The sequence below is a fragment of the Schistocerca piceifrons genome, chromosome 2, assembly GCF_021461385.2.
Source record: "Schistocerca piceifrons isolate TAMUIC-IGC-003096 chromosome 2, iqSchPice1.1, whole genome shotgun sequence".
NCBI classification, from domain to species: domain Eukaryota; kingdom Metazoa; phylum Arthropoda; class Insecta; order Orthoptera; family Acrididae; genus Schistocerca; species Schistocerca piceifrons.
In genome coordinates, this window is record NC_060139.1 from 511,232,241 (window position 1) to 511,259,966 (window position 27,726).

Below are 27,726 nucleotides of genomic sequence, written 5' to 3' on the forward strand. Positions count from 1 at the left end.
TGCAAAAAACTTTGTTAAATTATCTGTGACAAGTGAGGTATGTGTCTAGTTTTCACAAAAATAAACTGTTATCCTGTTCTTCAAACACTCATCACATTTTGCACGTACGAAGTAGTGTAGTAGTCAGTTAGCATTTCGAACCAAACAGCCGTCCAGTATACAAATTTTGTTTTTTTGTAGCATTTGTCATTCATTTAAGATAAGAGGCATGATGGTTTCTTCGAAACGCCATGGGGACAATTTCTTTCCATACATTCGTCCAACACGATCTCGTGCTGTGTCTCCAACGGCTTCATTGACGACAAAACATTTAAACTAAGCATTCCTTGTTCTTTTCTTACGTTTTCAGGAAAAACTGCGGCTGGACATGAGCCCATTCCGTCCGGTTCTGGAACCTACCGACGCAGAAGGTGGGGCCTTCATCAGCGAAGAATTTGAAGATGTGTTGGCTAAGGGTCAACATAGCTTGGTACCGGTCATCATTGGAGTAAATTCGATGGAGGGCTTGTATCAAATAGCCGGTGAGTTGTTATGGACTTCCATCAATAGCTTTACCACTAACAGCATACACACACACACACACAGAGAGAGAGAGAGAGAGACGCACACGCGCACACACAAACAATTGGCTTGCGTGCGAGCACGCGTCGCTTTGCAAAAACCGAAATGTTGTCTCGGTCCCTCGAGAAACCTACTGCATATAGACTGATTAGTCAGAACATTATGACCACTGACCTACTATCGATATAAACCGGCCCAGGGGACAGCAGCGCCACCTGGTGAAGTATGTCTGCTAGTCAGACACACGCACAGTGCCTGTAGTATCAGTGAGCGTGCTGTCCATGCATAGAATGGGGAAGGTGCGCGATGTGTGTTTCACTGAGGGCTGGATGTGTAAGCCCGGAGGCTCGGTACGAACATTACGGAAACTGCATGGGTGGTCGTGTGTTAGAGGAGTGCTGCAGTGAGTGTTTTCAACATGTGGCGATACCATGGTTGGGCGGCCACCTCTCACTACAGATGTCTGACATCTTAGTGCGGCGGGGCGAGTTAAATTTTCGTTCGTTCGTCGAACTGTGCACTGTTCAACTGCAAAAATCCACCTACCTCAGTACGGCGTCCGCTCACCATCCCTTTTCTCTGCAAACGTTCGTTCTGTTTAGACGTCGGAAAAGCAGCATTGATAAAAACGACGCCTATACTTACGTTGCAAAGTCCGCGTAAATTCTAGTAGCCTTCTCTCCTACAGTTATCTCATAATACACGTCGGGTGGTAATGTTGGTGCTTCTGTCATTAGAAATTGTTCAAAATTCGAAACCAAGTCCTTTTTATTTCCTTAAGCCCATATTGAAACCAGCCATCAAGTTCATATTTACTTAACTAACGAATCTACAACTCGCAGTTCTCAGTTCATACAACTTCACACGCTAAGAAGCCAGAAATACAAAAAAGTCCGACCAGACTGACTACGTGATCTCGCAGTCACAGTTCCGCTACTAATAGTGAGTTTCACATTCGACCCTTTTCAGTGTTTTTCTTTAAGAGAAATTGCACGCCAAAATGTTCCATTTATGAATACGGAACGTGCCACGCGGAAATGTACAAAAAGAGGCCGAAAGTTCACACGCCCGTAACTTTCAAACAAAGCAGTTCCAAAACTTCCAAAAACAGCTTTCAAACAAAGCAATTCCATAACTTCCAACTTTCAATAAACTGTTCGTAGTTGCAACGGATTTTCTTGCAACTAGTTTTAAACGAAAGGAACGCAATATTTCTTCATCTTATACATAAGGAGAAACAGCACATTTAACATGTCCTTCCCCAACCGACGCTGACGAGCTACTCTTCTTGAGACTGCCTCTCTCCCAGTATAACTAACTAGTTGTGCGCGGGAAGTACTTCGTTCTGATTGGCTGATCAGTCTGGCGGACCAATCAAAATGATCCTTCGAGATTATTCTCGCTGCAAAACTCGCCTAAGCCAATCACTATTCAGAAAAGGATTTGCGTCTTCCAAAATGCAAATACTTACACAATATTTAATAAAACAAAACGAAATTAAAATTAATCATGAAAATAATTTAGAAAATGATTACTCTGCAAACGGCCATTCTGGCTGCCTTCTTACAAAAGCAATAACATCTAGACATACGTCATCAATAATGTGAGTAAAACACAACTTTCCCAAGTTCTAGTTACGTAACGTTGTACATAATATAATACTGAATTTCAACGTATGTCACACGTACACACTCTCACTCATTCTCATTTATTCACACAACAAACTAATAAACAGGTAATAATTTTTTCTGAGTTTTATACTACAAAAATGCAAAATAATTGTTTTGAAAATAAAATTTCAGTTAAATCATTCTACACCTTGAGAACTCTCGTAATTATTTAAAATGATACTAAAAGGCAAACTGTTATTATTCATAACTGAGTTTTGTAGTCTAAGTGTCGGTTTGGGGTGTTTTAGGTAGTTTTCTGAACCTGCGTAACTATAATATGTACGACTTAGAAATTTTGTGGAGACCTTCTCCTGAATAAAAAGAAACTAGTATATCAAATTTGAAAATAATCTGTCCATATTTAATGTCTTTTATTTAGATTCGTAGAAGAATGTAAAGTCGCTCGAAGTGTCACAGGAGCCGTTCTCACGCTGCCTAGCAGCGACAGCTGTGCTTATGAGTCATGGCTAAGACACAAGTTAGCAGTTTCCTAAGGTCCAATACAGAGGGCTATGTTGCACTGAATGTTATCGTGTAATAACTTGCGACGCCACTGTAGGATGGGCAGACTGGTAAAACAGAACAGGCGGTGGACTGTGGCGGAACTAACATCAGACATTAATGTTGGACAGAGTAATAGTGTGAACGCACAGTGCACCGAACACTCTGCATCCGATGAACCATGCTTATACCAATCTTAACCCGACGACATGTCAAATACGACTGAAATGGGCACGTGATCATGTGTCTGGACGTTGGAGCTGTGGCAGAGCGTTGCAAGGGTTGATGAATTCCGATATCTTCATCATCCTGCCGATGAGAGAGCGCTAATCCGTCGTCTTCCAGGGAAATAGTTCTTTGACACCTGTACTATACGACGGAGTCAAGCTGGAGGCAGCTGCATTATGCCCTGGGAAACATTCACATGGGCATCCATGGATCTGGTGGTGATCGTGCAATGCACCATGATGGCCAAGGAGTATCGTACCCTGGTTGGAGACCACGTGCCCTCCTTCATGACGATAATGTTTCCCGACGGCAATGGCAATTTCCAGTTGATGTGCTGGCTCCCGTAACATTACTGGGATGTGATTGTACTTGGCGTCAGAGCTCATTGACCCCTCGCGGGAGTTTACAGGATGTAGTTGACTCGTGTTTGATGATGTAGTACCAACACCCTCCAATGATCGACCAAAGCCTCGTTTCTTCCATGCCACGACGCGTCGCAGCTGTTATCCGTGCCGAAGATGGACATACCGGCTATTAGGTAGATGGTTATATAGTTCTGAAAAATTAATGTACATCCATCTTCTGGAAGCCACAGCGTAATCTCCAGCGGATACATCTGCTTCCTGACGTTATTACAAGAAATATACAAATATTTGGCAGCTACCTGGTGACATCTGAAGATGGGGTTTAAAGCTGCAGTGTACAGTCTAGATGTGCCAGTGAATCTTAATTCCCGACGGATATTTACAGGAGACAACGATGTTTGTAACCTTTAACGATTTCCTTGACATATGTCATTATAACACTGAGCAGAAAAAAGAAAAAAAGGGACGTATCAAAGGAAGCAGAAGGTCAGGTCCATTGATGCCTAACAAAAATATACGTAAAGGAACACTGCTAACCATCCTGTCGGCATTTCTGTTTTAAAAATGCGTCGTTTTCTACTTCGAAAGATAGAACTGTTTGTTCGATATGCGATCCATAACAGATCCCATTTCGATTCATGTAACGAGCTAGCAGTGAGACATAGGGGACAGCAATTGAAATGTTCAGTTTCTTCACTTGCCTTATAACAACCGTAGCTTCTCTGAAATCATGGTCCAAATCGTGGAACTGGAGGTATTTTTATTTTTATTCTGGGACAAAAGAATGAATGTCTAATGCGTGATAGAGTATCTGTTGTTCTGTGTAACAAAGCAAAATCGATGACTTGACGTGTACAGCATACCAACCAGCCAGTGGTTTCTCTCATTGCATTGTCATATTCACCGGAATATAAAACCTTATACTGGGGAGGAAGAAGATGTTGCTGAGACTGTATGTTTTCAGCCCAGAACTGTGTGGCAGTGAGACATGGTCTGTGGAAAAACTGGAACACAAGAGAATAGAAACACTGATACGTGGTGCAATAGAAGAATGTTGAAAATTAGGTGAACTGGTAAAGTTAAGAATGAGGAGGTTCTCCGCAAAACAGTCGAGGAAAGGAATACATGGAAAACACTGACTAGAAGGAGGGACAAGATGACGCGAAATCTGTTGAGACATCAGAGAATAACTTCCATGGTACTTGAGGGAGTTGTAGAGTGTAAAAACTGTAGAGGAAAACAGAGATTGGGATGCATCCAGCAAACAATTAAGGATGTAGATAGCAGGTGCTGCTCTGAGAGAAAAGATTAGCACAGGGGAGGAATTCGTAACCAGCTGCATCAAATCCGTCAGAAAACAAGAATCAGCAATTAACTTCAAAGTTAACACGAGATGGTACTTTTTTCACTATATACTGACATCTCTTCATCTCATTGAAATATGGAGGATGACGAGCGGAACTGTTTCTGTGACTCAAGGAGATCTAATAGCCTAATATTATGAGTACAAATCGAACAGTGAGAGACAAGAGAATTATCTGAATGCCTGCTCTTGGATCTTTTATGCATGATCCTACTAGATATTATGCACGTCTATTGCAGTGTCTCTGGTTTAAAAATGGTTCAAGTGGCTCTGAGCACTATGGGACTTAACATCTGTGGTCATCAGTCCCCTAAAACTTAGAACTACTTAAACCTAACTAACCTAAGGACATTACACACGTCCATGTCCGAGGCAGGATTCGAACCTGCGACCGTAGCGGTCACGCGGTTCCAGACTGAAGCGCCTAGAACCGCGCGGCCACAACGGCCGGCTGCAGTGTCTCTGGGCTCACACTTTTTAGCATCGCCCTCCCCTCAGTGACAGCATGCTAACAGTACTGACAACATAATATCGCAACTAAAAATGCTTTTGTGCGATTGTTTCTCATTTATATGTTCTTTTATTACGCAACACATTAAAACTGTTGAGGTATGTAGTACAAGGGTTATATAAAAACTCCTTACAGAGACATATATTTCTGAAAATGTAGACACGATGTATTTGTAAAATTCAGTTACAGGTATAATTTCCTGATCGCCATGCCATTCCTTACCACCATGTCATAACATGTGCAACGCCGATGAATTTTCTTTTTTTCAGACCTTCGTCGCAGTAAAGAGGCCTTGAATGCTTTTAACGAGGACTTAGAAATCGTACTCCCCACTAACGCTAAAATCAATCCGCAAGATCGAACAAACGTGGCAAAGAGCATGAGAAGTTTTTATTTTGGTGATAAGAAGTTGAGCGAAGAGACAATGCAGCAATTCGCTGAGGTGAGAGGGATTTTTATCTAGCCATAGTTCTATAGCTGTTATATGTCAGGCGTTAGGATATAAATTCATCAACAGCAGTTTACGTGGATCAAGGTATGATCTCGCCTTGAATGGAGAAGGGACCTACGTTTATTAGACAATATTTTATCGTTGAACAGAGATAACGTGTAAATTATTAACATGAGCGCCTCATCTAGCTGTCTGACCATGATATTTACACCTTCATTGTTATATTAAACCACCATTCGTGAAACAGTGCATGAACTTTGCTACGAGTAGTGGAATTTTGTAGCGCATCTGAACGGCACACTATTTGATTTTTCCTTCCTCTTCTTCCTCCTCTTCTTTGAGCTTTCTCCTCGTGTAAATGCTCATATCCTTCATATTTTTCGTTTCCGTACCTTTGACGTGATGTGTAAGGCCTTTGTAAATAGATCTTCCTGAAGAGTGGCGCAGTGGTTAGCATACTGGACTCGCATTGAGAGGACGACGGTTCAAACCCACGTACCCCCTTCCGTGGTTTCGCTAAATCGCTTCAGGTAAATGTCAGGATGGTTCCTTTCAAATGATACGGCCGACTTCCTTCCCCGTCCTTCTCTAATCCGATGGGTCGATGACCTCGCTGTTTGGTCCCATCAACCAAATCAGCCAGTCAACTATATTATTCGAAACCTTGCAATGCAAAGGCATTGTCTATGTTACACAACGCCGACTCGCCATTGCTGCTATTAGCCGCCGCTCTTAAAACTGACCGTCCCCTACTTCACAGTCCACAACTCGTGGTCTCACGGTAGCATTCTTGCTTTCTGAACATGGGGGCCCGGGTTCGATTCCCGGCGCGGTCAGAGATTTTCACCTGCCTCGAGATGACTGGGTGTTGTTGTGTCGCCTTCATTATCATCATTCATGCACATTACCGTCGAAGGAAGGCAACGGAAAACCACCTGCATTAGGACCTTACCTAGTATGGCGGTGCGGGTCTACCGCATCGTTCCCCTACGCTCTGTCAAGAAGCATGGGACTTCATTTCCATTTCCTACTTCACAGTTAGCGCTTCTCCCGTGTTGTCGAAAGATCAGTCTGAAGATGCCTGTACACTGTCCAACCATAGACCATTTAAAAGGAATTGTTCACCACGAGACGAGAGCTGTTGCTTTTTGAAGGCGACATTTTATTCAGCACAGTTCTCCATCTCAATAAACTTATAGTTTCTATGAAATGACAACAATATGTGCCACGAATATGAATTAATTTACTCACGATTATGGATATACGAGGAGCTAACTAAAATTATTCCGGCTTTCTAGCGCGTTGCTCAACACCTACGTCTGTTACATGGAGGAAATGGATTCATACTCCTGTAACGTCAGGAATATTTCATAACTTTTGCCATTCGGCCTATAGAAGGTGATTGAAGTGCTATCTGGAAGACAGAATAGAAATAGTCCCATCGACTAAAAGATGATCAGAGCACAAGCACGGGTAGGGAAGGGATGCTGGATGATACCAGGTGTGTACATTTCCAAGGAGCCACCCCAGCATTCAACTTAAACTCTCGGTTCCAAAGATTTAGAGATCATCGCTCGTGCGAAAGTCAACCTGCCCTTTTTTCACTCTATACTTTGTGATCCATTTATGAAGCACAACCGGGGGTTCATTTTCCCTAGACTTCCTGAAAGCACTGAAGCACTGGACAGGTGCCTCACTGCAGAATGTTCACGATGGCCCGAACATACAGGTTAAATTTTCCGATATGTGAGTGGCTCGAAGACTGCTCAAGTAACAGTATCGAATACGTTATTCCAGACAGCGATTGTTCGTCAGCGGCAACAGTATCGTCTGGATTACTACAGAGAATTGTGGAAGGATCGCTCTTGTTTTCTTTACGCATAAAGGATTTGGCAGATAGGAAGACTAGCAGTCGGCAACAACTTGCTTATGACACTGAACTTTATGGCAAAGTGTTGTCGTTGAATAATGTGGGAGGATACAGACTGACTTTCATAGAATTTCTATTTGGTTCATAAATAACGACTTGCTTTAAATGTAGATAAACGTAGGTTATTGTAGCTGAATGAGAAAAATAACCAAGCAATATTCAAAACCAGTACTAATGGTGAGCTACTTGATACAGTCACGATAAAATTTATAGACGTGACGTAGGGACGCGATATGAAAGGGTACGAGCACGTAAGGTCGTTAGTGGGAAAGGCAAATTGTCAACTTAGGTTTATTGGGAGAATTCTAAGTAAATGTGATTCATCTATGAAAGACACCGCATGTAGAACCCCTATGTGACCCGTATTTGAGTACAGCTTGAGTGTTTCGATGCGCACTAGGTCGGATTAAGGCAAGACATCGAAAAAGTTCACAGGAGTGGTACTCGATTTATAGCTGGTAGATCGATCGACGAGTGACTATTTCGGAAATGCTCCGTGAAGTCAAGTACAAATCTCCGGATAGAAGAATTTTTCGGAAAACACTGTGAAAGGTGTGTGTTTATGTGTGTAAGCGTCAATTATCTCTCAAAGGTAGTGATGGGGAAGCCTTGGTTTATAGTGATATACAAAGAAAGAAATTTCATTGGTCATGAAATGATTAATAACGCTATCTGGCTCAATGTCTCAAAAGTAGTTGCATAGCACACACTTTCATGTACCTGAGAGCAACGGCTAACAAGGGGTGTGCTTATATCTGTATATCGTAGAACAGAAGTACACAAATTGACGGAAACAACAGATAGTACTAATTTATTTTAATTTTACACTTGTAGCGATCCACAGTACTATGGGACTGTTTCCCCGAGTATATATTCTCCTATGCACAGCGATTGTAGCAGCGAAGCATCGGAATTCATTCAGCGACACTCCCACATTTATCGTAAGCAAAATAAACAAGATTACGTGATAAAGTATTACCACACGTAACAACCTAATGTCTTGCAACGCAACCCACATCGCCTTACTCTATTTAGGTCATCCGACATCATTAAGCAAGCCGATCTTGTACAAAAAACAATGAAATGAATTCAAAAGTGATGCAGTAACCAGCTTCCAGCTTCTCAGTGCTTGAGAAGCTCTCGCCCTTTCTCAGCACACGTCATTCCATGTGAAAAGGCTTGAGTGAATGTGGCACTGCTCACAAAGTCACGACTCTGCTCACATCGAACGGTGTGTAAAACTTAGGACAGTAAAATAACGTGTAATTGTCTTAATGGCAATAGTATGGATCGTAGAATTTATTCTCCATCATGCAGAAGTAATTTCATCAGAATAGTATGCTCCATTAAACATAACTCGAAATCAGACACGTCTTAATGCTCCAAGCACACACAGGGAAGGTAATGGCTGACTACCTTCGTAGAAGGAAGGCCCATGTATACTCATCGTCAAGGCACTTGATTAGCTGATGGTCAACGGCTCACAAAAGACAAGGTTTCTGTTGCATGGGTAATGCAAAGGGTTTACGAAACATCAGAATCGATATGTGTTGAAGCTGGCTGGTTTAATATCTGAAATCTTGGAAGGGATAAAACAAGAGGCAAGAAATTGAAAGAACTAAAGATACGTACATTTGAAGTCTTGAAAAAGCTTAGAGAACCGGCGTTTGCGACTAAATGAATGACAACTATACTGCCACCAACGTACGCCTATCTCACATAAGGACCACATAAGTGAGGGAAGAAAAATCAGGGCCCGTACGGAGGCATATAGACAGTTGTTTTTCCCTCGCTTAGTTTTCGAGTGGGTGAGGAATGCCAATGGCTTGTAATGGTACATTGTACCATTCACCATGCACCGTACGGTGGCTTGCGGCCTGCGTACGTACATGAAGATGTATCGATTTAAGAAAAATATTGCAAAACTGACTCGAAACAGGTTGATTAATACCTTGTCTCCCGCTCCTGCCGAATAAGGGCCCAGTTCCTGGAAGAGGAGTAACGGTGTTGTTCAGTTTCAGAATCGTGCAGTAACGATTGCGAAGTTGGTGTGGTAACCACATGCTACATGCGTCCATTTTCAACTTTGGTGAATGTGGAAACAGCAGTTGGTTGGCTGGCGAAGTGCCACAATATGTATATCATTATATGTCACTAAGGAATTTATTCATCAGCAATCCAGGGAAGTCAATATCTTCTGCTCGTTATTCAAAGATTTCTCTTGTTTATTGTCTTGTACACCGTTTGTCGCTTTGCAGGTGCATTCCTCTTCGGTCTGCCACAAATTGGTCTACTCTTAATTCATCACAGGCAACTTTCGAGGGCGCTTCAGTGGAAAGCCAAATAGCTGCCCCTTTTCGCGGCACTCCGTCAGCCAGCTTCATTATACAATTCAACTACAACATTATGCAACTTTAAATAAAATTACATTTATATATTTTTACCATTTTCACGTCACAAGTGTGAGGTAATGACCTAATTAATTAGTTTTTCAATGTAAATGAGCCATTACATTTTAGAAAAATATCCTTATTTCATAAAAAATAATTATTCTCAAAGAAAACAATTGCGAAGAAACTACATTGATATATGAATGATGGGTCACTCTTAACTGTTTAAGGGGGTGCACAAAGGAATGGAACATTCATTTAAAACTTTGGCATAAGGTTTACTGTTGACGATAGGGAAGCTTTTAGTCACGTGGAAAGCACCTTAGGAATGACTTGTGCCTTTGCACGATCTGCAAGGTGTCCCAGACAACTGTTTACGTAAAGCAGAGCTATATCAGTTATTGAATGCTGTACGTTTAAGTCAATATATTTAATCTTGACATACACGTATTGACTGTGAGACTGTTTTCAAAGATTGCGTGGTGCAGTACGAGCCCTAAAAGTTACAGTACTAACAAAAGCAGGTCTTTTTATGGAAACTCTGGAAACTCTGGTGTTCCGTTCAGTGAAAGATGGATTGTAGAGAAAGAGCCAGAGTCCGGTAGAGTTGTACAAAAGCAGTCACAATGATAAAAGTGTTATTTCCAGTACTCTCTGCCCTATGAGGAGAATGAGAGGATAGATTATTAGATTAATATGAAGCATGTTAAAACACTGAGAACAGCAGGTTTCCAAATGAAACGAAGAGAAATAATTTTGAGAGAGAGAGAGAACCAACAGACAGGGTAAGACACAAGATTTCGGTGTTGTTCGCCTCACCGACATTTGGAAGACAGGCATCATTAACATGAGCTGACGTTTGTTGACTAAATATATGCCTAGTTTCAGACGAGAGTCGCTCCGGAACGTGAATCACTTTAGGAGATACAAATGATTAAATGTGATACGGAGGAGAGCAAGGCGGAACTGCTAAGGAAAGACGTACAAAGCTCTAACTCCACTGATTGACATTGGGTAAAGGGTCATAAAATTACAGCCATCCTACATTTATGTAGGAAATGATGTTATTCCTGTAGCTATGAATTTATATGAACAGTTTCACGGAACAGAAGAGACAACTGTACTTCCAGTAAAAACTCTGTAATTACAGCAACCAGTCGTAAAACTCGTGCAGTTACCAGGATAGTAATCGTAAGTTGTAAGACTGTTGAAAGGTACTTTGATATGACTGTATTGTCTTTGAATCTTGGATTGAGGATTGCGTCTTTGCTAATAACAGGTTGACCAAAAATAGATGTAAGCTTTGGAAGACAATGTTTAACAATCAGTGATAAGAATAAAGAATTAGAAATTAATCTTCCTGGCAGATGAAAAGTGTGTGCTGGACCGAGACTCGAATTAGGGATCTTTGCCTTTCGCGGAAAAGTGCGCTACCAACTGAGGTACCAAAGCATGCCTTACGACCCCTCTTCACAGTCTTAATTCCGCCAGTACCTCATCTCCTACCGTAGGTAGGCAAAGGTCCCGAGTTCGAGTGTCGGTCCGGCACACCGTTTTAATCTGCCAGTAAGTTTCATTTCAACGCACACTCCGCTGCAGAGTGAAAATTTCGTTCTGGAAACATCCCCAGGCTGTGACTAAGCCATGTCTCCGCAATATCCTTCCTTCCAGGTATGCAGGAGAGCCTTCTGTGAAGTTTGAAAGGTAGGGGACGAGGTACGGGCGGAATTTGGGCTGTGAGGACAGGTCGTGACTCGTCCTTGGGTAGCTCAGATGGTAGAGCACTTGCCAGCGAAAGGCAAAGGTCCCTAGTTAGAGACTCGGTATGACACACAGTTTTAATCCACCAGGAAGTTTCTTTTCTGCGCACATTCCGCTGCAGAGTGAAGATTTCATTCTGGAATTAGAAATTAATTTGGTTACCTGTTACACAGGATAAGGAAGCAGGAGGGCTCACTCGTATTTGTTTTAGACGCCCAAGCTGGCAGTTACGTCTTTTTTGCCTCAGTAAGATCAACTGCAAAACATGCAAGAACTTTTGAAGAAGTTTAATGGCACTTATTATGTTAATGGTTTGGGTACGGTAACCAGTTACTGGGAGCTAGAGCACGAAGAGCACAACCGAATGTTGCGCAGTATCCTTATAGAATGAACGATTTTAGCACTTCAAGTAGATGTCATTCGATTCCAACATTTATCAAATTGGAAATATGTGGTAAGGACTATGGGTCCAAACTGCTGAGGTCATCGGGCCCTAGGCTTACGCACTACTTAATCTAACTAAAACTAACGTACGCTAAGGACATCACACACACCCATACCTGAGGGAGGACTCGAACCTCCTACGGGGTCCAACATTTTATCTGCTGCTTATGTTCAAACTTTGGACTATAATCTCGGAGAGAAAGTGGTAGTCTACACAGATGAGATTTTGACTGTTCAGCTCGTGGGAAGAGCATACAGATATGTTCGATAAAATTCTGACTGCATTTGAATCACCTTAGGCCCCTCAATCTGCAAACATTTCAATTCGTGGGAAAGAAAGTACAACAATAATAAGGGCATGTAATTTCAACAGCAGCAAATGAAACAAATGCGAAGAAATTAGAACAAGTTCGGAATTTTCCTGTAAGAACCTGGAAAAAACAGTTTCGGTCATTTCAAGATTTTTGTGGATTTTTCCAACACTGCATTAAAGGACACTGCGTGTCATCACGTGCATTTTTACAGTTCATTAAAAAGAAATACATTTGGATACGGGATACTGAACAACAGAGAGTATTTGAAGAGTTCATGAGTTACTTCTTAGAACTTCACTGTTGTAATCCCCAGTCATAATTAAGCATTTTATCCAGGGACAGACATAGGTGAATCTGGCATCAGGGCAGAGTTATGTGAGTTAGTTACTAAAATTGATATAGAAGAAACACACAAGAGAACTTAACATGAACTATAACAGAGGGCAGATGAAACTTTAAAAACTATCAGAGCAATGTACGTATCAAGGTAAGAGAGCAATTCGGCAAAACTACATTGTGTATCATGACTTTTTGTACAGCAGTACGGACTGACTCTTAAAACGTGGAGACTTCGCGTACCAAAACAAAATACACACATCAAAAAAAGTTTTGCATCACCGCAGTTCCAAGAATCCCTGAAGACAGACGATGTATCACAGACACAGCCCCTTTGACTGTTCGGAGATGTCACTAAACCCGCTCAAAGATGTAAACAACCATGCATGAGCAGCGCCTATTAGACGGAGGGGTCCAGTCATTCCACGAGGAAGGAGGTACACGACTCGTGATGTCTGTAGTTCAACCATGCCTAGACGGTCAATACCTCGGTTCTCAACAAAGGAAGTGTCCAGGAGTCTCGGCGTGAAACAAAGCGAAATTGTTCGGAAATGGAGGAGATACAGAGAGACAGGAACTGTCAATGACACGCCTCGCTCAGGCCCCAAGCGCTTCTACTCTAGTGGATGACCGCTACCTATGGATTATGGCTTGGAGGAACCCTGACCTCAACGCCATCACTTTGAAAAAAGATTTTCGTGCAGTCACAGGACGTCGTGCTACGACTCAAACAGTGAGCAATAGGCTGCATGATGCGCAACTTCACTCCCAACGTCCATGGCGAGGTCCATATTTGCAACCACGACATCATGTGGCGCGGTACAGATGGGCCCAACAACATGCCGAATGGGCCGCTCAGGATTGGCATCACGTTCTCTTCACCGATGAGTGTCAATCAGACAATCGTCGGAGATATGTTTGGAAGCAACCCAGTCAGGCTGAACGCCTCAGACACACTGTCCAGCGAGTGCAGAAAGGTGGAGATTCCCTGTTGTTTTGGGGCGGCATTATGTGGGGCCGACGTAAGCCCCTGGTGGTCATGGAAGGCGCCGTGAAGGGTGTACGGTGCGTGAATGCCATCCTCCGACCGATAGTGCAACCATATCTGCAGCATATAGGCGAGGCATTCGTCTTCATGGACGACAATTCGCTCCCCCATTGTTCACATCTTCTGAATGAAGTCCCTCAGGATAACGACATCGCCCGACTATAATGGCCAGCATAGTCTCCAGACATGAATCCTATCCAACATGCCTGGTATAGATTGAAAAGGGCTGTTTATGGAAGACGTGACCTACCAACCACTCTGAGGGACCCACGAGGAATCACTGTTGAGGAGTGGGACAATCTGGACTAACAGTGCCTTGATGAACTTGTGGATATTATGCCGCAACGAATACAGGCATGCATCAATGCAAGATAATGTGCTACTTGGTATTAGAGGTACCGGTGTTGAACAGAAATCTGGACCACCACCTCTGAAGGTTTCACTGTATAGTGCAATGTGTCGTTTTCATGAGCAGTGAAAAGGGCGGAAATGATGTTTATGTTGATCTCTATTCCAGCTTTCTGTGCAGGTTCCGAAACACTCGGAACCGAGTTGATGCAAAACTTTTTTCGATGTGTGTATTTATGACCTGATTAAATGTGTATAAACCAGGTTTGCAAAATTTGGTTTCAAAAAATGTTTACAATAGTTTCAAGAAAAGATGACCTTTGAAAACATACTTCATCTATAAAGATGTGCAACAAAAGGAAGTTATTTATGTCACTGTAACAAAGTGTCAGCAATGTAACATAATTGATTAAGGCATAATATTCTCCAGCAAGCAATAGGACAAGTCTTTGCTTAGGATTTTTTGGACTGCTTCCTTTCTCTCCTGAAAATTTCTCATAAATCTTAGTAGCAGTGGAATTATTTTCTAAATTCTTTAGATACGTCATGTTGAAAGAAGCTAATTGTAAGATCGTAATAAAAAACCTAAGGATGACTATTTGCTAAATACTACTCACCTACAGAGTGTTTTGTCAGATAACAGCCTGCAATTTGACAGTAGTTCTTGGAACTCATTTGAAGAAGAAAAGAATATCCTTGACATTGCTACTTCTACCTATCGTCCAATGTCTAATCCTGCCGCTCATATCATGTAACAATTAAGAAAACTTTTCCGAGCATACAGCTGAAAGGAACATAAGGACTGATTTTGAAGAAGTAATGAATAGTTTATCAGACACAAGTACTGGTATGCCACCTGCATAGTTTTACATAGCAAAAGCCACAACAATATTTTGGAAGACAATGGAGAAGGAGGCTCTTGCCAGAAAATTAAATCACTATCGCATACAAAAACCATTGTAATGAAAGGCGAAGTTTATGTGTGGATATGATCCAATTTCAAATCTTCAGAGACACAGGATGAAATTAAGAAATTTTAGCATCGCTTCTTCTTAGGATCATTTAGGATTAAAAAGCTAATCAATCCGAATTAAATTGAAGTGGAAATGCTTAATGGTGAAAAACATGTTGGCTTTCATCACGTGGAAAACATTGTGATGTATCAACAACGTTTGGAAGAGACTGAAAGCGAATCAAGGTGTAACAACAAAAAAAACTTTGTCTAAATTGCAAGACCTATCCCTTTTATTGGGTTCTGCTATCTGATCTGATCTGTCTAATCTCAATAGCAGATCATACCTCAGGGTCCAGTACTAATTAGTGAAGTTATGCACAATGCACATGGAAATTATTAGCTATGAAAGCAAAGTCACTGAATACAACATGCAGAACGTATTTCCTAAACAACGTTGAAGTTTACATGGATTTGAAATTTATTATTCACGATGTCAAATAATATCTCGGAGTTTACATTAACAATCGTCACTAATGGTTGGAAAGTTCCAGAAATGAGTAGGATATTAACCATGTCATGACGCTATCCTATTATACAGAAAAGTAAACTCGCGTGGTAGGTATGATTGCATGGCAAGGAATTAACAGCAAATGTAGTTAAGCCTATTAGTCGGCAGAGCGTCCATTCTGACGGCCGCCGCTCCTACCCAGACGAATAATCGGTACTTCCTATCTGTCCCTGGCATACTGCAGCAGCGATGTAATCTAACTGTGAGCTGTGATGGCTGCTGTTGTACCATAAGTAACTCGGGATGGCCCTCCATCACCTCTCAAATCATGTAACAGACTGGTCGAGTAACCTGGTAGGTTAATAACTCGTTAGTGCCAATGAGCCAGTGCACAAGCATTTTTGTTTTATGGAGTCCTCATGTGTTGCACAGGTGTTCAGAGGTCGAAAACTATGTTTTATAAGATACTGACGCGTTGTGTTTTTCTCTTTGTTTATGGACGCGATTAGCAGTGTGGTAAGAAGTTGTTTGGTCGCTGATTATACGTAATCGACAATGGCCTCATCGGTGTGGTTCCCATAGAAAAAGCAAAATCACTACAGACGAAATTTGTCGTTTCCCTGCTGTCAACGCATCGTGTACGCATTTGGTCTATACGTGAGAGATGTATACGTCATACAAATCATAGTATCCACCATTCATCTGCTTTGTCACGTAGTGCTACGCGTATATGGCAACAGTACCAGCCGCTATTACACACAGGGACGCTACTATCAGGAAAATACCTACGCATAGTCATGTTGCCATCAGCAGAGGCTCAATGACCTCGCAGTTTGGTCCCTTCCAGCCTGTCTGCGTGTGTCTGCTTGCACTCCATTCTTTGGCAGTAGTACAAACTGCCGCAGCTACTAGGAGAGACGCTGCTTATAATTGGACAATAGTGCATTGTCTACAACTTATTCTCTTGCATGTTGTCAGCCACACATTCCCATTTTATTTTCGTTCAACGTGAATATCGTATTAAAATTTATTTAATACAAAAGTGCATATCAGTTATCATTTACCAGGAAACAATTACCACCTCCTTCTACATTCCTTGTGCAATATCATATTGCCACATAAGAGGAGCCACTCGACACGTCAAAACTCATCGCATATGATATATTTAATATGCATATCGGTCCCTGAATAAAAAAAGGTAATAAAAGAAGGAAAATGAGAAACATAGTATCTCAATATTTTATTAGTGCATAATCTGTGCGTATGTTCGTCTTTATAATGCGGTTAAGTAAATAAATTAAAACAACAGAGTACATCAATGTCTCTTAAGTGTAGTGTAACGATAAAAACAAGCGCCATGAAGACACTGGATTAACTTCCTAAGGTATTTATGCAAGAGATTACTGTACCCTACGTACCACTTATCACAATGGACACCACCTTTGACAGCTATCTTTAATCAGCGATTTCATTTTGTATCCCGCACTGAATATCTTGTGACATTTTATTATATGCCTATTGCAATGTGTGTTATATAGGATGATACCTTCTTTAATTACGCCAAAGATTATTACTAACATTTATGATGAACGTATTTTGTTTATTATTTATAAGTCACAGTAGAGTTAATGAAGGTGGCCTTATGATTTTAAATGTTTTATTTTTATTTCTTTACCGTGTTGTCATCTAATTACCTACAGGTGTTTCATTTTAATATTGAGTAAGCTTATTACATAATTTTGATGGCAATTTGATTTGTAGATTAGGTAATGAAATGTTTATTTCTTTCATATCTTTGTTTTTCCATTTTTTTGGTATAAATATTGACAACACACAGGATTCAGTCACACATTTAAATTTTGCTAAAAAAGTATACCCTTGTAGCAGGTACGTAGCTATTTTTGTACATCTTTATTTTCTGTTACGGCGCATCTGGAGCTAATTCACGTCATTTTCAATGACTATATATTTGATTGAACTTGTTGGGCTTAATTCTCACTTTCTTTTATCAATTTCAGATCGATAATTTTGATAAAACTAAATTTCCAGCATGTAAATTGTTTTCATTTTTCAAGGCTGGTCGGCATCGTCCTCTGAGCCACTGGAAGAATAAGTTAACGAATATATAGAAACTAGATATTCATAAATAATGTCTGAAATGGAGATGTAGTCTATGCTTCTCCCACGACATCTAACACTGGATTTTCACAAACAACTAAATATCAAATGCAGTTTCTTAATGCGAAATATTTTCTTATCAATAGCATGTGTATAGTGTTATATCTACCTGTTTTGCACGACTACAATGAAACGTTAATAATCTGCATACGCATCCAAGTAGTAAACTTCATGTTAGTTTGACCTTTGTTGCACGCCACTGTCATTGTGTTGCAGCTGTAGTGGCCAGCAGTATAGACATTGCACTCGTACTTTGGAGGGCGTCGACTGAGACCCTTGTACGGTCTCCTAGATTTCTCTTTCCTTTGGTTAACATCCTTCCCTGACCCATACCTGTGCTCCGTCTCCAATAATCTGTTTGTCGACGCTAATATTCCTTTATTTTCGGTGGTTTTGACGTGTATCGGACATTGGTTACTTCTGTCCTTTTGTATGGTAAACTGAAAGTTTCGTCATCCCTCTATATGAAAAGTAGTGTCGTTCAAAAACGAAAAAAACTGAGATTTGACTTATGGTGTTTTGTAGCGGTATAATAAAATTGCTGTTTACTGATCACGCCATTTATAATATTACTCTTTAATCTAGATGAAGGGTGACCTCTGGTTCGTGTACCCTACGCTCAGAGCAGCGAAGAAACTGTCCACAACTCCAGGCGCAAAGCCCGTTTACCTGTACGTGTTCGACGTTGATGGGCGACTGAACGTGTACAAGACGCTATTGCGCTTGCAGCAGTATAAAGGTGAGAAATATTTTTAAGTGGAGTGAAGCAGTTGTTAGCTACTATTTAGGAACATATTAAATTACGAACATGCTAAATTTATTATAGTAAATGTGCTGTTTGCTGTCTGTGGATTTGAGACTATGAATGCAGTGGTTTCCATTGCCTACTGCATCCTCATGCTGTTGATCATTGCTGATTCTTCGGGTTTTTAGGGGCAGTTTCCAACTCCAAGGACAAAAGATTGCCTCAAACCTCTGTTCGCTCCTCCGCTCTCTTCGACAAAGCAGTTGGCAGAATGAGGTCGACTTCTTATGCCGGAAGTCTTCGGCCGCAGATGCTTACTATTAATCAAACTTTAAGCAGTGGTAGGTTTCGAACCCGAAGCTAAGGGGCTTTTGACTGCTAATTAAAGACGCTAGACCTCCTAAGATAGGAAAGTTTCTCATTTTAGAACTTTACTCGGCATCTCATAATGTAAGATATGTAGGTTGTTACATACACCAGTATAAAAGACATTAGGATTTTAAGTGCTAACATTTCTCTTGGTAACTGAGGACAGTGTAATAAACAATGTTACATCAGTATTTTACTTCATTTGCAAATTAACAGTTATAGTTACTATGGGCAATATGTTTTTGGGTTCGTAAGCACGTCCAAGTACATGTGGCACAAGAAAGCCACTAATGTTTATTTTCTCCTGGGCAGCAGATCAGCTATCGAGTGTGCAGGCGCGAACTAAAAGCGAAAAGTATGTACTGACAAGCATAGCCCATTTAGTGACGAGTTACGACCGTTCAAAAAACATCAGGTACTAAACTATGTTATGTACTTGCTGGAAGACAGACGCAGAGAAAAAACAGTTAACCCCTGAAGTGGTCACAATGCCTGTACCAATACCCCTAAAACACTCCATATAAAAATGTATCCTTGGTTTGTCCACGCATCCCACTGTAACTCTGCAACTCACACTTGCAACACCGGGAATGATATTTTCTATGGTAGCCCTCCATCCTCTTTCATGAAGATGACTGGTCTTGACCTGCATGGAACTTATTCGAAGATATGGGGTGTAAAAAGAGGGCATTATACCAATAAACGTCTTACAGAAATTCGCTGGAGCACTTAGGAATCGAGGGCCGAGCTGGCGAAGACTGACCAAAATGTTTATGCTAGAAAGTTTGAGAATATTGGAGAATGTTATGAAATCTTATCGGGTTATCAGACGAGTGGTGTCGTCGTCTTGTCGCAACGTTTCAATGGATTCCGTAGTCATCAACTTCAGGCGAAGATAATGGATACGATATCCATTGAAACATTGCGACTAGACGACAACGCCACTGGGCGGATAACCCGGAAAGATTTCATGGTGAAATACGTCGAAATAGCCTGCAATCACGTATTGGAGAACGTTGTAGTATATTCGAGAATGTTATAGAATCTTCGAGAAAGTTCTACAATTATGTAGAATTTTCCAGAACTATAATTTTCAAGAATGTTTGACAGTGTTCTAGAATGTTCCAGGAACTACCCCAAGAACGTATTCAAACGTTCTATTACCCTATTGTGATCGGGTCACTTTTCAGAACAAAAAAATACACTCCTGGAAATGGAAAAAAGAACACATTGACACCGGTGTGTCAGACCCACCATACTTGCTCCGGACACTGCGAGAGGGCTGTACAAGCAATGATCACACGCACGGCACAGCGGACACACCAGGAACCGCGGTGTTGGCCGTCGAATGGCGCTAGCTGCGCAGCATTTGTGCACCGCCGCCGTCAGTGTCAGCCAGTTTGCCGTGGCATACGGAGCTCCATCGCAGTCTTTAACATTGGTAGCATGCCGCGACAGCGTGGACGTGAACCGTATGTGCAGTTGACGGACTTTGAGCGAGAGCGTATAGTGGGCATGCGGGAGGCCGGGTGGACGTACCGCCGAATTGCTCAACACGTGGGGCGTGAGGTCTCCACAGTACATCGATGTTGTCGCCAGTGGTCGGCGGAAGGTGCACGTGCCCGTCGACCTGGGACCGGACCGCAGCGACGCACGGATGCACGCCAAGACCGTAGGATCCTACGCAGTGCCGTAGGGGACCGCACCGCCACTTCCCAGCAAATTAGGGACACTGTTGCTCCTGGGGTATCGGCGAGGACCATTCGCAACCGTCTCCATGAAGCTGGGCTACGGTCCCGCACACCGTTAGGCCGTCTTCCGCTCACGCCCCAACATCGTGCAGCCCGCCTCCAGTGGTGTCGCGACAGGCGTGAATGGAGGGACGAATGGAGACGTGTCGTCTTCAGCGATGAGAGTCGCTTCTGCCTTGGTGCCAATGATGGTCGTATGCGTGTTTGGCGCCGTGCAGGTGAGCGCCACAATCAGGACTGCATACGACCGAGGCACACAGGGCCAACACCTGGCATCATGGTGTGGGGAGCGATCTCCTACACTGGCCGTACACCACTGGTGATCGTCGAGGGGACACTGAATAGTGCACGGTACATCCAAACCGTCATCGAACCGATCGTTCTACCATTCCTAGACCGACAAGGGAACTTGCTGTTCCAACAGGACAATGCACGTCCGCATGTATCCCGTGCCACCCAACGTGCTCTAGAAGGTGTAAGTTAACTACCCTGGCCAGCAAGATCTCCGGATCTGTCCCCCATTGAGCATGTTTGGGACTGGATGAAGCGTCGTCTCACGCGGTCTGCACGTCCAGCACGAACGCTGGTCCAACTGAGGCGCCAGGTGGAAATGGCATGGCAAGCCGTTCCACAGGACTACATCCAGCATCTCTACGATCGTCTCCATGGGAGATTAGCAGCCTGCATTGCTGCGAAAGGTGGATATACACTGTACTAGTGCCGACATTGTGAATGCTCTGTTGCCTGTGTCTATGTGCCTGTGGTTCTGTCAGTGTGATCATGTGATGTATCTGACCCCAGGAATGTGTCAATAAAGTTTCCCCTTCCTGGGACAATGAATTCACGGTGTTCTTATTTCAATTTCCAGAAGTGTATACGCAAGTAATAGGTGTTAATAGAAAGATATGGGTAAATGGCTCCCTGCTGGAGGTTGGTGGGGGTGAAAATAGTGTAGACATATAAAACCCCTTATGAAAAATCGTGAACAAATGTAGAGACGCAGCAGACAAACAGTAGGCAGTAGGCGCTGGTACCCTGACTTGAGCACTGTGGCACAGACTCGCCTACATTGGTAGGCGTTCTTCGAGGACTGAAGCGGTTTCTGCTATTCCTGCTTTGTGAAGGGCTATGTCAGGATGCTGGGGCATTGAAGTGACAGATGGTGGTGAGAGACAGACCAGTTCACCCTAAAAGGACTGCCCTGGATGTTGAACAGAGACCTGCTATGCTGAGAAGTAACAGTGCTAATAGTGAGATCTCTAAGTCTCAGACCATCTGGCACAATGGACCAGCTGGTTTCTAGGAGCTCAGGCCGTTGGTGGTTCTCATCCTGAAGATGGCGGTGGTGGCTGAATCGTAAGGGTGGCACTGGCCGTCGCAGGCTGAAAGTCATATTGCAGCACTCTTATTAATAGTCATATTACTGCCTAACTATTTGATGATGACGAGGTTGTCCTCGGACGTTTAAATACATTGACCTGCCCCGACCAAAAGTGCTCATGCTTAAGGGTCTTGTCAAAACATCTCAAACGGGGCCAGTGTTCTAGGTCCGAGTGTCATCAATTGGAAAGAGGGCGATGTGAAAGTGGCCCAATAGCGAAAGATTGTTGCATCGACAGGTCTCCATCTGCGGCTGCTGGCTGTCTTGTGGCCTGATTACAGCTATGGACTGTGGCGGAGTTTTATGCCATTGCATTTCGGCCCTCCTTGGATTAATGTGGTTCACCAGATGGTCATTTAAGAGTCTAGCTGCACAGATATAGATCTATCTTTTCCTCTACACTCTATAGTCTACTACACAAATTCAAAATACTTGCTGCGTAACTTTTCCCCTTGGCGTATTCTTCTCCCCTTTTTATATTCCATTATATACAATATCTCACTCTTGTGATGTTGAAACACGAAATTTCTAAGTCCTTACTCTATTCTTTCTCTTTCGCTACTTCACTTACTGGCTTACTTTCTCCCTGGTGCCAACGCTACTGCTATGAACCCACAAGTTGAAGGAAGGTAAGGATAGGTTTTGGGCAGATCTACATCTCAGGTGGCAGTACACAGCACTTATTATTAGAATTAATTGAGCAAACACTGTTTTTCGCCTTGCCTCACAAATTTTAGTATGGTTGCTACACAATCTAGGTTTCGGATTGTAAACCCATTTTCTAGTACATTACCGACTACGAAAATTATGTGAATTCTGCGAAAGTTTCTGTGGCAATGAGTCGGTGCTGATGTTCGGTTCGATGTTTCTTTCACGTGGCCGAGCAGATGTTCCATCACTACACGACAATTTTGTGTGCTTATCAATTGATCCAGAGAGGGGTGAGGGCTGGCAGGTCATTTAAGTAAGTCAGGTTTCCCTTAGTTAGGATCTAGAAGAATACCCCTGGCAGGTAAATTAATACTCTGTGCTTCTGATTGTGGTTCCGGTGATGGCGGAGGGTAACTGGAAATAAGATTCTGAAATATCGCATCGTGCATCGTTTATGAACAAGTTTTGCCCCTGAAGTACAATTCGCTTGTGCACTGTCGATATGATCTTCTTTATAGCGGTTTTGGTACAGAAAATAGCCATTGCGACCATATCATTTGAAAGAATTAGGATTCACATGCAGTGACCTCACCATGGCACTCGATCGGCGGCTTCTCGGAGCACAACAGTCTACTAGCAGGACTCACAGACTGTGTGTACGTATTTTGTGGATTATACAGTGACATAACCAGTTCGACAACGCAGTAATTCGGTGATGGAGAATATTATTTCCTCAATCCTCCATTATCATTATTGATTAAATTGAAGTAGCAAACATTAAAATTAAAGCTAAACGCCAAATTGTGTACATACTAGCACCCACTCTTATATACTGCCAGCTGTTGCAAGGCTATACGACTACATCTACAAAAACCACATAGTTAACGAAAAACAAGCGCACAGCACCATGTAACAGCGTCATTACACTTCCAAAGTAAATGAGACACACAAAGATTCCACAAACATCGCAAATGAAAATTTCACACGAAAGTTCCTGTAAGCTATTTCCAAACCAAGACTGTCTCCTTTATGCTCACTCGTGAGTGTCTTCCATGAAACCAACACAAGCCCAGACATATCCATAACATATAAATACAAATATCCTTAGTAAACTAATAAGAAAAAAACAAAAATTAGGTCGCAAAGCCATCTCGTGGTCTGAAGGCAATTGGATATGTCGAAAGAAGTGAGTACATAACGCTTCACTTGCCTGCCGTTCTCTCTCGTATTTTCATCCAATCACTTCCCTTTCCCCTTTGGAAGAAACTGCCAGTAACTGAGGCACGAAATATGGTAGCAGAGCATTCCAGTCGTTCTGTCTACATTTTGTATAATAATTTTACATTGTTGCTATTGTTTAGTGTAGTCTTTCAGTTCTATTGTTTGTTTGTGTCATGTGCTAGTTCATAACTTCTTTATGTGTAAAAGTCGACGCAATTGCTCCAGTAACATAAATAGTGTCTTTGTCTGTTGTCTCCAGCATTTCGAAATTCAGTATCCATTGATCAAGCATACTCAATGCCACCGCTACTACCGGTTGGTTTTGTATAGCAACCATGGCGAAAAAGGTGAGAAATAATCAATTATAACTAATACAAATCGATTCCTTGCTGGAGTTAATACAAGAGACCAAAAGTGCCCCATTTCTGACATAGCTGTGTATGGGTTGATGGCGAGAATAACCGCTACAGGTTGGCAGGAGCCGTGGTGATGTGTGCGTCAGGAAGGATTCGGTCCCTAAGTGCGTAACTTGAATTCTTTTGATGGATTGGGGGACGGATGTGTCATTGTGGGAAGTGGAAGACAAACAAACGGTGAGCAGAAACAGTTCTTTATGAATCCATTAATACCGAACAGTCACTCGGTGTTTTCATATCGACTCAATATTTCCACTCACAGCGGCAGGCAAGATAGACGAATCAAACAGCCCACAAATGCTGGCACGCCAAGTGCTGAGTCAGCCATGGTGTCCAGAGTGCGGGAAACATCTCTGCTGCAGGCACAAGGCAACCAACAGTGTCTTCTAAATTTGCGACCAGTCATAGCATCTTCCAGATTCAAACTCCGGCTGATGTCTGGGGAACGCAACGGGCAGCTGGTGGCTTCGCGGCCCAGAGCTGGCTGGCCATCCATTCAGAAGAAGAGTCAGCGGCCCCATAGAGATGGGGGCAGAGCGTTGGCTGCCAGGGCCTGGGAATTCAGGCAGGGATTGCTGGTTTCGAGCCCAGTTGCGGCGTTAACGACAGTGAGAATTGTGTGTCCAACACGAAGGTTGTGGCGCAGCGTTACCCAGCTGGTTGATCTTAGTGTCGAGGTGAACTGGAGGCTTCAAAAGCAGCAGCCCAATGCTTAGGGCCTAAGTTTCTAGATTCCAGAGAAATATTATGAACAGGGTGGGTGACTGACGTCTGGCAGCTGCCTCTTGTTAGTGGCTCAAACTGCAGAAACTTCCTGAAGGTGGATCACTGTCCCAGGCCGTTACACTAGGAAGTAGTGGTACGTAAATGACACAGCTACTGAAGTTTCTGAATAGCTAGTAGATAGGCTGGTAGCACTCTAAGACGCTGAGCATGAGCTGTATTGTACTCCACAGGTGATGGAGAGGTTCAGTATACTTTTGAAACTCGATAGAGTGGTACAAGGAGAAGTGATAGTGAGGGAAACTGAAGTAAACTAAAGTAAATGGAAATTGTTTAGGCCAGTGGACAGTTTATTGGTGGAATTTTAATGTGATATCTAATATTAACATTTAACATAATGCCGAAACGTAAAAGAAGAGAAGAAAGAAACAGAATCCATCAGGTCAGTGATGCCAAGATATTCAGTAGAGGAACACCAAGAATGTGATACGTGATTGGGGAATTGGATTAGCACCAATTTAAGTGTCTCCACGAAAATTCTTTCCTTACATGACTGGAGAAGCTTTGGAATCAAAATATTTTCTACAAAATACAAGAGTGCAGAATTCTTGCTTCCAGATGATATCATCTGGTGCTACTTTCATGAGCTGTGAGGATTGAGTTCAATCTTGTTTTGATTAAATTACAAGAACAAGGTCATTGTTACCATTTCCAAACGAACCTTATAAATTTTTGGAAGTATATTCTATTGGTGTTGAACAAACGGAAGTAGATCAACGTTAGGCAAATATAAGAGTACTGAGATAGCAAATAGTTGAAGAAATGCAGAGAATTTTACATAAGTACAATCAATTGGCTCACTTATTCAGAACAGCACAGGGCACGGAATCAGACTACACTCCTGGAAATGGAAATAAGAACACATTGACACCGGTGTGTCAGACCCACCATACTTGCTCCGGACACTGCGAGGGGGTTGTACAAGCAATGATCACACGCACGGCACAGCGGACACACCAGGAACCGCGGTGTTGGCCGTCGAATGGCGCTAGCTGCGCAGCATTTGTGCACCACCGCCGTCAGTGTCAGCCAGTTTGCCGTGGCATACGGAGCTCCATCGCAGTCTTTAACACTGGTAGCATGCCGCGACAGCGTGGACGTGAACCGTATGTGCAGTTGACGGACTTTGAGCGAGGGCGTATAGTGGGCATGCGGGAGGCCGGGTGGACGTACCGCCGAATTGCTCAACACGTGGGGCGTGAGGTCTCCACAGTACATCGATGTTGTCGCCAGTGGTCGGCGGAAGGTGCACGTGGCCGTCGACCTGGGACCGGACCGCAGCGACGCACGGATGCACGCCAAGACCGTAGGATCCTACGCAGTGCCGTAGGGGACCGCACCGCCACTTCCCAGCCAATTAGGGACACTGTTGCTCCTGGGGTATCGGCGAGGACCATTCGCAACCGTCTCCATGAAGCTGGGCTACGGTCCCGCACACCGTTAGGCCGTCTTCCGCTCACGCCCCAACATCGTGCAGCCCGCCTCCAGTGGTGTCGCGACAGGCGTGAATGGAGGGACGAATGGAGACGTGTCGTCTTCAGCGATGAGAGTCGCTTCTGCCTTGGTGCCAATGATGGTCGTATGCGTGTTTGGCGCCGTGCAGGTGAGCGCCACAATCGGGACTGCATACGACCGAGGCACACAGGGCCAACACCCGGCATCATGGTGTGGGGAGCGATCTCCTACACTGGCCGTACACCACTGGTGATCGTCGAGGGGACACTGAATAGTGCACGGTACATCCAAACCGTCATCGAACACATCGTTCTGCCATTCCTAGACCGGCAAGGGAACTTGCTGTTCCAACAGGACAATGCACGTCCTCATGTATCCCGTGCCACCCAACGTGCTCTAGAAGGTGTAAGTCAACTACCCTGGCCAGCAAGATCTCCGGATCTGTCCCCCATTGAGCATGTTTGGGACTGGATGAAGCGTCGTCTCACGCGGTCTGCACGTCCAGCACGAACGCTGGTCCAACTGAGGCGCCAGGTGGAAATGGCATGGCAAGCCGTTCCACAGGACTACATCCAGCATCTCTACGATCGTCTCCATGGGAGAATAGCAGCCTGCACTGCTGCGAAAGGTGGATATACACTGTACTAGTGCCGACATTGTGCATGCTCTGTTGCCTGTGTCTATGTGCCTGTGGTTCTGTCAGTGTGATCATGTGATGTATCTGACCCCAGGAATGTGTCAATAAAGTTTCCCCTTCCTGGGACAATGAATTCACGGTGTTCTTATTTCAATTTCCAGGAGTGTATATCAAAAGAGTATAAATTTGTGATAGAAGCCGACAAAAGTCCAGTTGCACAGTTAGAACGTCGAATCAGTGTACCTCAAATCGACGAAATTGCAGTTGTTATTGTGAAGACAAATACCCACCTAGTGATATAATGACTCAGCGAAGAAGAGGGGGATTTCATCGTCCTTACGGGACAATAGCTGCTTATTTTTCTAAGAGAAGAATACAGTTACCATTTAAATTTTATACATATGAACCCATATAGACGCAGGAAATAATAGGGAAGTAACTTCGAAAAAAATTGA

General features: G+C 43.1%; 1 protein-coding gene across 1 annotated transcript in view; it reads left to right on the forward strand.

The window, feature by feature from the left end:
• Positions 1-27,726, forward strand: part of LOC124777679 (esterase FE4-like) — a 68,004-nt gene that overhangs the window by 27,060 nt on the left and 13,218 nt on the right. The window contains exons 5-7 of the mRNA XM_047253156.1: positions 350-521; positions 5,469-5,641; positions 18,448-18,601. Of these exons, the coding sequence (XP_047109112.1) occupies positions 350-521; positions 5,469-5,641; positions 18,448-18,601 (499 nt within the window). The remainder of the gene's footprint in view (positions 1-349; positions 522-5,468; positions 5,642-18,447; positions 18,602-27,726) is intronic.